Source organism: Solanum stenotomum, chromosome 7 (genome assembly GCF_019186545.1).
Source record: "Solanum stenotomum isolate F172 chromosome 7, ASM1918654v1, whole genome shotgun sequence".
Taxonomy (NCBI): Eukaryota; Viridiplantae; Streptophyta; class Magnoliopsida; order Solanales; family Solanaceae; genus Solanum; species Solanum stenotomum.
Window position 1 is genome coordinate 9,882,216 of NC_064288.1, and position 11,136 is coordinate 9,893,351.

Consider the following 11,136-nt stretch of genomic DNA (forward strand, 5'->3'; position numbering starts at 1 on the left):
CAAAATAAAATATTTACAAAATTACAAGCCCAAATTTGAAATAATATTTCTAAATATTGAAAACTATAAACTAACTAAACATATCTTAACAAACTAGATTATAAATAATATTTTTTATCTATAAATAAAATAAAATTATGTATATATTAGGTCAGTTTGATTTGAGTTCGGTTTGACTTTTTTCTTTTAATACCAAACCAAACCAAGAGTGGTCGAATTTTTTTTTCAACGGCAAACCAATCAAACCAAACCACAAATTGGTATTTTTTTCCGCTTTGATTTAGTTCGTCGGTTTGATTTGACTTGTATACCCCTAGCTATAAATATACTCAAATTACCTTGAAAGAGATTTTTTTTCGTAGATTGATGTGCTTGAGATTCCAAAAGTAACCAAACCAATTCCAGTCATTTCACACGAAAAATGATCTGTTTTGAACGTTTGAAATGGATGATTTATCAACATACATAATCGAATTTAATTTAGAACAAATCAATTATATAAAATAATAATTAATAATTTCACATTTAAAAAATCTAGAAAAATAAAATTGATATCTTTCCTTGTCAAAAGGTTAAGATCTTTATTTAAAATTTAAATTTATATCCCGATCTTATTGAGTCGGTTCTATAACCTTGAGTCAACAATAAAAGGATATTTCAACAACCACATGGGCTTAACAACCAATGTATAAAAAGAAATACAATGGAGAACTAATGAGTGACAAAGAAAGCAAAAAAAAAAACTGTATGGAAATAGTCTCCTTGTGGAAAACGGGGACGGTATGCATAAAAATATGACTAACATGGTCAAATGGAAAAGTCTAATGTTTTCTTTAGGGCAATTTACTTGTAACTACTAAACAGTACTATCTTTTCCTTAAACTTTCCTTGGCATTTCTTCATGAAAAAAAATACATTTGAAAAACGTTGAAATAAGTATGTGAAAGCGGCTACTCTCTAATTTATTTGCATTTAATGAAAATCTAAACTGTTTAGTTATCAATTATATTAAGTATTTTTTTTCACTTCTAAATATATTAATTAAATCGAATAAGATTTTGTATAAAGTCTGAAAATCGTCCAGATCTATTTATTACTCTTTTAAAAAAAAATATTTTTAATGTTAAATTCTACTAATTATTATAAAAAAAAATTCTTCCCAGATTATCTCTATACTTTTTTTATTGGCATTATACATAAATATGTCATTTAATTTAACTTTAGCCGGGATTTATATTCTCCAACTTTGAGTAAACATTCGTCCTACGTGTCCCATGTGGCATCTTACGTGTAGAATGTCTCGTAGGACGTGTGCGTCTATTTATTCTATTTTATATAAATTTAAATATCTACTTGTACATACACAAAATTTAAAAACTTAAATATTAGCTAAAGTCAAGTTAAAAAATATATTTATATATTATGTCTTTCTTATTAGATGTTAAAATTATATTCATTCGAATATTAAAAAAACAACAAATACTTTAATATTTAAACATAGGAATAATATTATAGTAATCAGATATGAGTATCTGCCCAACATATTCCACTAAATTTCATTGGGTCTTTTTTTGGTCCTCTTAAAATACATTATTTAATAATTTGGTGTATATTATAAATATGATGGGACTAGTCAGTAGCTTTAACAATCCATTTTCATTTCTCTAGTCTCAAAGCAAAAAAGAGGAATTAATAATGGAGAAAGCTATTGAAAGGCAGAGAGTTCTATTGGAGCATCTTCAGCCCATTCGTTCTTCTTCTATCACTGTAAGTCTTTTTTTTTTCTCTTCTATTTCCAATTTATTTCTGTAACTCTTTTTTCTTTTTTCTAACAAAAGGAAAAACAAAAAACAACCTTGAAATTAGGTAGAATACATAAGAATCTCTCTGAATTTGAGTTATTTGTAGTTTTTATCCCTGGATGTTGAGTGTTTATCCGACAAATGACGGGTTGATTTCTCAGATGCTCAGTCAATTAATAGTTATTATCTCAGAAAGACATGAAAATTAGAATCAAATGTGACTCTGTGAGACTTGAGATAATACTCTGTGGAGTTCATATCAAGTGAATTGTTGGGAAACTTTTCATAGTTTAAAATAACTGAATTGTTTGAAGTTTAAGAGAATTGTTGGGACATTTTTCCTTGTTTACCCTTCATTCAATGAGATTCTTAACTACTCCGTTCGTTCCTCTTTAGCTGTTATATTACGATTTTCGAGAGTTAATTTGACTAACTTTCAAAACTAAGAGGGTGTTTGGATTTACTTAAAAGTTGGTTAAACCTATTTTTTTAAGTACGCTTTTTATTTCTGGAAGTGTTTGACAAGTATAAAATTAACTTAAAATAAGTTAGAAAGTGTTTGACAAGTTAAAAATAAATTAAAAACCAAAAATAGGTCTCCCCTACTTTTTATTTTTTGACTTAAAAGTTATTTATGTTTGACTTTTTATTTTTGATTTAAAAGCTATTTTTTAAGTCAATCCAAACGGGCTCTAAATTATATTACAGTAATTTGATATTTTAAAATAAAAATTTATATATTCAAAAACTATATGAAAAGTACTACAATTAAATTGCATTTTTTTCCATATCAATATAATGAAAAATACATCTTAAATGATAGTCAAAGTTCATATCTATTTGACTCTCAAAAAGGAAATTATGCCAATTAAAAATGAACGGATGGAGTACTTTATAATTTTTAGTTGAATAGTTTGAACATGAAAAGTAGCCTTTAATTATATTTATGCGCTTTAATATTTTTCGCCATACCCAATAATTCACTTAATATGGACTAAAGGGGAGTAATAATTATTATTAGTTGAGTGACCAAATCAACTCGACAAATAGGTCAGCAAACCTATGTTGACACAGACCTTAGCTCCACACTGTGGCAGCTCAGTTAAAATTTGTTCAGATGATGTTTAAGACAACTTATTCCTATTGTTTTGTTTCTTTTCAATGTGATCAATTTTTGGTGTTCTTTTTTACCTTCCAAACAGCCTTCAATTTGTTTAGCTGGTGACAGTTCTGCATACCATAGGACATCTGCTTTTGGGGATGATGTCGTGATCGTTGCGTAAGTTATCTCTCACTTAATTAGATCATCAAACATTTCTTATAACTGTTTGGTTTTCTGTACTAATGTGGTTGTTAATTTGATGTTTTGCAGAGCTTACCGTACTGCTATTTGCAAAGCCAAACGTGGAGGTTTTAAGGATACACTATCAGATGATTTACTTGCTCCAGTTCTCAAGGTATATTATGTGTCTATATATCAGCTTCTACACTCTTGAATGTTTGATTAATTATAGGAATTATATATAAAAAATGATACTCCCTCCGTCCCAATGTATATGATAGTTTGGATTTCGAGAGTCAAACTTGTTTATTTTGACTGTGCATTCAGACATACAATCTTTAAGATTATTGAAAAATAGTTTTCTTGTTTGACTCTTGAGATTCGAACTATATCATTTAAAATGAGACAGAGGGAGTAGATGATGTCTTCCAATATTCTGTCTAAGGCTTAGTCGGTAGACTGGGAGGTTTAGGTACTTGTTGAAATAGTTGAGGTATTCCCAAGCTAGCCGGACATTAGCTTTATTAAGAAAAGAAAGAAAGAACAATGTACTTATAAAGAGATCACAGGTACTTTGTTCTCTTATTTTTTTGCTAAATTGAGAATTTTTATGAGAGTAAATCTTGTACTGCAGGCAGTAGTTGAGAAAACCAATCTGAATCCAAATGAGGTGGGAGACATTGTTGTGGGTACGGTTTTGGCACCTGGTTCAATTAGAGCAATGGAGTGCAGGATGGCTGCATTTTATGCAGGTTTTCCAGGTAATTTGTTTCATTCCTTCGTTTTAAGAATGACCCTATTCGATTTTGACTGTCAAAGCACCTTAGTTTGATAATAAATTCAAAATAATGCTTCTAGTTCTTTTGAAAAGTAACGATTTCTTGTACAATAGCCAAACTGTGATTGTGATTAATAAAATTGGTTAATCAAACCAACTAGGCAAATTCATATGATCATCTCGAAAAGAAGTGCCCGTTTCTTTCCAGTTTCTAACATGATCGTCACTCAAAATATATATTGTCTAACTTGATCATTTTCCCAGATACTGTGCCAATAAGAACTGTGAACAGGCAATGTTCTTCTGGCCTCCAGGCTGTTGCTGATGTAGCTGCAGCAATAAAAGCAGGATTCTACGACATAGGTATACAAGTTCATAGACATATATAGAAACACTACATGCTACAATTACGATATCCGTTTGGGTTATAACTATTTCTTTTGTGCAGGCATTGGTGCTGGACTAGAGTTAATGACAGTTGACAATATTGGACTAGTTCAAAAAGCTAACCCGAAAGTATGCTCAAACTCAGATTTTTTGCATTGTTGCACCTGATACCTCTTTTTGTAGTTGCATGTTTAAAGCTTGACATATTCTTTAATAGGTAGATGCTTTTGCACAAGCCCGTGACTGCCTTCTCCCTATGGGCATCACTTCTGAGAATGTTGCACAGCGATTTGGAGTGACACGGCTAGAACAAGACCAGGCTGCTGTAAGATTTTTGAATTCGATTAAAACATCCGTTGCTTTAGGAAGTACAGCTAGAGCTCTAATCCCAACAATATTCTGCTATAGGTCATTTCTCACCAGCGAGCAGCTGCTGCAACAGCGTCTGGAAAGTTCAAAGATGAGATTATCCCAGTTTTGACAAAGGTAGATTTGCTGCTGAATGAGATTTTTTTTCAGATGAGGGTTGTACATTTCTAACTTTTATGTCTAACATTTTACAATGAAAGATCGTGGACCCGCAAACTGGAAATGAGAAGCCCGTTGTGATTTCTGTTGATGATGGCATTCGGCCAACCACAAATTTGACAGGCCTGGCAAAGCTGAAGCCTGCATTCAAAAGAGACGGAGCAACAACTGCAGGTACCAGTTTCTTACTATGCTAAACTATTTATTCTACTTCGAATTCGGAACTTAATGCTGAATACATGATCTTTCTAGGGAATTCTAGCCAGGTCAGTGATGGTGCGGCTGCAGTGCTTCTCATGAAGAGAAGTATAGCTATGCAGAAGGGACTTCCAATTCTTGGAGTATTCAGGTAAGCTAAATTCTTTGCATATGAATAGAGATTGTACATGAAAGCTAGACTCATACCCTAAAAAATGTTAGTTTGATTCAGAATACGATGAGCCAGGTTACGAGTTTTCCGCCCTGAATTTTGGTTCGGTGTGTTGTTTGTGTCTCATGTTTAATCTAGCCTTGGTCCTTCACTTTAGTATATGAGGTCTTTGAGAAATGGAAACTTCAAACTGAACGAGTATTTTATAATGGTGCTTGCTCGATTTCTCATCAGTTGCAGTTGCTAAGGCAGAGAATTGTAGAGTCGATGAGGATCGCCTTGTACTTCTATCATGTAGTTTTATCATTTTATGTTTCTAGAGGATCAGCTTGGTATGAAGTAGAATATTTTCCATGGAAAATGTTTTCATGAAAAACAAGTTTGCCTAGAATTGTTGCCAGACTATAGTTTATAGTAATCATTTGCACCGGTAGTGAATGGTTTAGTAGCTGCAAGCCGCCGGTCCAACACCTCGTTCTCTGAATGAATTTATGAGCGTATTATTTACTATCGTCTTTGTGAATAATAGTTAGTTTTTGTAAACTTCAAGGGTTTTCTTTATGCTATGGTTCTTTCCATTTTTTACTTATTTTCTAGTGTTTGATAAGGAAAAAATGTTATCTTAAGAGCATTTATATGTAATCTAGCAAAATACTATAGGGGTGGGAGGGTGTGGGGAGGCTCGGGGGTGGGATGGTTAAGGGGTAGGGGTTGGTGGCATTGGGTGGGTGAGGAGGATACAATAAGTAATAGAATGTCATTTATAAAACTTGTTTTCCCTACTTCCATTAAGGAAGTCACTTTCCTCATTTTAAAGGAACTTCTTTTCCAAAGAAAATATTTTCCAAAAACTTTGTCCAACCAAACACGGAAGATAAGAAAACATTTTCTCCATGCCAAACACACCAGGAGTTTTTCGTGAACTAGACATAATGTATAAGTGGAATGTAGAGTGGAAAAGCATTTCCTCAAGACTAGAGTTGGCAAATTAGGCATTAGCCCATGAAATTCCCCAATTTGTGCTGGAGAAGAACCATATTATCTAAATGGTCCTTAATATTCAAAAGTTTCCAGTTGTATTTATATCTATATCCGAAATGCAGGAGCTTTGCTGCTGTTGGTGTGGATCCTGCTGTTATGGGAATTGGTCCAGCCGTTGCAATCCCGGCTGCTGTTAAGTCTGCTGGTCTTGAGGTTAACAATATTGATCTTTTTGAAATAAACGAGGTAATATATTGAATTTTGATGAAAACACCTCCAAGATCAAACCGCAATTTTTTTGTCTCAACAATTATATGTTACCTTGGCAGGCATTTGCATCCCAATATGTCTATTGCCAAAAGAAACTCAATCTTGACCCTGAAAATGTTAATGTGAATGGAGGGGCATTGGCTCTTGGGCATCCTCTGGGTGCTACAGGTAATTATTTGATATAAGGAATCGTTTTCGCAAAATGAGATATTTGATGTTTTACAAAACAAGAAGTCATTTTTTCTTTCAAATCAAATCTTCCTTCCTTTCAGGTGCGCGTTGTGTGGCAACTCTGCTTCATGAGATGAAACGCCGTGGCAAAGACTGCCGTTTTGGTGTGATTTCCATGTGCATAGGTGTGTTTCTTTTTCTTAAAAAATTATATGACGTATACGTTTAGATTTATATCTATATATATATAGTCTTGAACTTGTATGGTTGTCTTGTTATATTGCAGGTTCTGGAATGGGGGCTGCGGCGGTGTTTGAACGAGGGGATGCTGTAGATGACTTATGCAATGCTCGGGCCAACAATAACAACAATTTCTTGTCTAAGGATGCCAAATGAGCATGCTTATAATATCCAATGTCTGCTTTTGTTTTGAGGTAGGAAATTGAGATTTACATATTGAATAAAGACATCAACGTTTAGTGAAATTGAGATTTACATGTATCAATTATTGGAGTAACAATGGAAGGGAAGATCCTATTCTAAAACAAGTGTTTGTATGAAAGAAAAATAATAGTTACCTTGGCGGAGTCAATGTATGATCATGAATGTCTATGAGCTAGGTTGAGTCAATGTGTGATCGATCACAAAGGCCCATGGCTTAGGTTGGTGACCCCAATTGCACTTGAGGAGAAGTGCCCGCCTAAGGTCTGCCATGGCCCCCTATTCCCTATTTCTCCATCCCATGTTTTAAGATTGCAATTCCAACCTTTATACTTGAACTTCAAATAACAAATACTTGAAACTTCTAACACAACACATCTAATAATAAGCACCATTCAAGAAAAAAACAAGCTAAAAATTGTTAAGAGAAATTAAGATATATATCATCATCATATGTTATTATAAGTGGGAAGATCCAAAAAGCAAAGTTGAATTATCATTTTATTTCTATATTAAATCAAAATATTATTTTAAAAAATAAGTTAATTAAATATTAAACATTAAATACTAATTATATCATAATATTATTGGAAATTGTTAAGTCAAAAGTTGAAAAATAAAAATATCAATAGAAAGTCTAAATTAGATATTTTTATCCTTTTAAAAACTAAATTTAATTATATTTTAAAAATCTTTTTCTTTTCTTTTGTATTTATTTTCATTTCTCTCTTTCAATTTACTTAACACATACCGTGTGTATATATTGTATTTTTAACTCATCTTAACCTTTCCTCATTATTTCTATGTTCACTTTTTCATTATTTCTTTTCTCCTTGTATACTGTCTAAAAAATAAATTCAAATATTAAGGAATACTCCACTTGAACTTAAAGGGAACTCAATAATAATGCAAATGAAACAAACTGGTATATCATAAAAATGATAAGACAATGCTTTTTATTGGTTTATTTATCATTCTGCCTCTATAATATTTCTATATTTATTGAATATATAATTTTCATAGTTTTAACATGTTTTAGCATTAATTAATTTTATGTAAATAAATGTATAATTTAACCTTTATAGGATGAAACCATAAATTATGTTTTCATTAAAAACTTATAAATAAATGCATTTGTATTTTTTTAAGCATATAAGCTTATATATTTGAGAATATATGAAAGGATTATATAGAGATACACATGTACATAAAAAGCTCAACTTATTAAAAATCAAACTTTCTTTTCTTTACAAAATAGGGAGAATAACTTCAGCGATGTCAATTGTTTTTTTAAAAGATTGAAAACTCTTAAATGATTTAAAATTACAAAAGATATGAAACTTAAGTATTAATAATAAACTTGGTTAAACTTGAAATTTGATATGTTTTGATTAAACACTCCAAGAAATATTTAGAGTAAAAAGGATGCACTTTTAAAGTTACAAATTTCTAATTTCCTATGAAATAAGGAATGGGAAATTTTATACCACTGAGAAAGTCCAAGTATATATATATACAATTTAAAATTTATCATTTGTAATACAAAAATTGTATTATGCTTGGGATAAGAAAAAAATTCAAATCATTCAACCATTTATTGGAAATTATAATCGACGCATAGGAAACACTAACGATCACTTTGGTGGCTTTTCTACTCCTTTATTGAATAATTTGACTGATGAAATATGAGCATACAAATAATCATAGCAATCCATTATATTTTTTTTCTCATATGGGTATTATTTCGTTGAGTCTACGATCTCTTCTCTGACACTTGAACACACAAGCCAATCTGTAACAATTAAATCTGGTCAATTCATTTAGTATTTAAGTATAATATTTTTCTCTTTTATTTGCTTTAAATATTAATCTTCATATCTCTTACTCATTCAATTGATATATTTAATATTCATAACTCTCACATATTTTATATTCATAACCTACGTCTTTTGATATTCCTTAATTTTAATATATATAAATTCATCTTTTTTGTTTCAACCGCCACCTAAGATTATTATTTTCATTCTATAGTTAAAATAGTTAATTATTGTATTATTTAATTTAAGTCATATTTTAGTTTGACTCGATGAAGACGACCCTTCAATTTATATTGGTGATGGAAGAAGGTGTCGACAAGAAGTAGAAAAATTATTTTTTGATTTGTATATTATTTTTCGACTATATTATTATGATTAAAGTCTTATGGTGTTTATATGGTATTTTTCCTTTTTATTGTATATTTTTCTGTGTTCTCTCTATTAGACTTTTTTTATTTAATATTTTATTGTCATAAGTCTATATATTTATTGAGCTCAAATTAGACAATCATGACTTTATTAGAAGTTTGCTAACTACTACGCAAAGTTCAAAATTTGTAGTTGGTTACTTAAAAATAGTTAATATTAAACATTAATATGCCCCTCATTTGTTATTTCTTGTCATATTTTTTAAAAATTAATTTGTAATTGCTATATTTTATTACTCATTACATGCATGCTTTCATAGAATTCTAATAGTTCTAACAGATCTATAAAAAATAACATGAGACACACGTGTCCAGACACTAATCCAATAAATAATGGTGAGTTCCTGTCCGTGATAAGTTAACATCTTTTTTTGTGCATTTCAACATATTTGACAGTTTCATTTTTGGACTAGTTTCATTGTTTTATATACACAGTCTGCTCTTTCAGTTGTTGGGGTAAAGTGATGCACAAGTTGGATCGTTCCAGTCAATTTTAAAAAAAAGACAAAATTTGAGATAGGTTTTGTTGATTTTTTTTTAACTGATTCATGATAAACATTTTCAAAAAAAATAATAATCAAAGGCCTTAGCTGTATTTTGCGTTATACTTTCCTCTTGGTATGCCTTTTCAGGATTTGATCAAGAAATTGGTTTCAATTAATACAATGAAACCTCGGTTAATGTGAATCCTCCTAATCCAACAATAAATATCTTTGACTGGTCTTTTGGAATATAAATTTATGAGACTTTTTTAGCGTGATATTGACGTAACATCTTAAATGCACTATAGTAGGGGTGTCTTAATTGCTCATTTTTTGTGAATTTAAAGGACAAAAGTTGTCCAAGTGATACTTAAGCTACTATATTGAGTACCCATTACACAAAGAAAAGGACCACTTTTTAGAAAATAATTATATAAAATATCTTTTAGAGACATTACTTAATAGAACATCGAAAACCTAAGTCTTCTCAGAGAGCTTAGTTTTCCTGCAACACATGGAATCAGAACCCTCCCATCGATGCAAAAAGCGGAGGAAACACACAAACAATGCTCTATTTTCTTCTATTTCTTCTTTAGTTTGAGATTCAAACTATAGATCTATCGTTCTGCGATCAAAGCTCATCGCTAAAATTCTGTTAAGACTTTCGGTGAAACCTCTCTTGCAATTTAGGTATGTTTCAAAAAGCTGGCTTATCAGCATATGTGCTACTAAAGTATTGATTGTTGGATCTGGAAAATTACAATGGTTAATTTGGCAAAGGAAGCAGTTGAAGTTAATGTGGTTGGATCTGGTTCATTAAGTGTAACGACCCTAAAAATGAACTAGTGAAACTAGAGCCTCACATGTGAGTTTGGAGTAGAGAACTTGATGAAATGATGAGAAATGACCGTGACGTACGGAAACTAGTCATTTGAACTAGTGAGTTGTAAGGGTCAACTTTAAATGATCATATCTTTTAGCTCAAGATGAATTAGGTGGACCTTTACCTATCCAATTAAAGGTCTTTGAGTCCTATTTCCAACGCCACCGAGTTTGCCCAATTCCGACCTTGGAGTAAAAAGTTATGCCCGAAATAGTGAAGCACTGTCCAAAAGGACGAGTTTAGACGGGAAGGGGCAAAATCTTTTAAGTTAAGACTTTATGGGTCCTTAGTCTTTTTCCAAAATTGACCCTATGCTATTTTATTCTTTTCCTAGCAATTATAAGACCTTTTTATGACTTAATTCCTTTCATTTAAGTCACTCCTCTTAGAATTTCCAAAATCATTCCCTCTTTCATATATTTCTCTCTAACTCAAGGAAGAAGAGGAGTTGGAGCTAGGATTGAAGATTTCGAGTGCTTCTTCTTCAATTTTCGTGGGTTTTCAACTTAGAGGTAT

General features: G+C 31.2%; 1 protein-coding gene across 1 annotated transcript; it reads left to right on the forward strand.

Moving 5' to 3' along the window:
- Positions 1 to 1,631: 1,631 nt before the first annotated feature.
- On the forward strand, positions 1,632 to 7,146 carry LOC125870928 (3-ketoacyl CoA thiolase 1, peroxisomal). The gene is made up of 14 exons (XM_049551478.1): positions 1,632 to 1,767; positions 3,005 to 3,081; positions 3,175 to 3,259; positions 3,719 to 3,845; positions 4,127 to 4,225; positions 4,311 to 4,378; positions 4,467 to 4,574; positions 4,658 to 4,735; positions 4,819 to 4,951; positions 5,030 to 5,126; positions 6,251 to 6,374; positions 6,458 to 6,566; positions 6,671 to 6,754; positions 6,856 to 7,146. The coding sequence occupies exons 1-14, from the start codon at positions 1,696 to 1,698 to the stop codon at positions 6,963 to 6,965; spliced, it is 1,371 nt and encodes a 456-aa protein (XP_049407435.1). The 5' UTR covers positions 1,632 to 1,695; the 3' UTR covers positions 6,966 to 7,146.
- The last annotated feature ends 3,990 nt before the right edge of the window (positions 7,147 to 11,136 follow it).

Excerpts from the sequence above, each read along its gene's own strand:
- LOC125870928 (XM_049551478.1), top strand. The coding sequence starts at position 1,696 with ATGGAGAAAGCTATTGAAAGGCAGAGAGTTCTATTGGAGCATCTTCAG. Across the intron at positions 4,379-4,466 it reads TTCAAAAAGCTAACCCGAAA|GTAGATGCTTTTGCACAAGC; the intron begins GTATGCTCAAAC and ends ATTCTTTAATAG. Across the intron at positions 4,736-4,818 it reads TTATCCCAGTTTTGACAAAG|ATCGTGGACCCGCAAACTGG; the intron begins GTAGATTTGCTG and ends TTACAATGAAAG.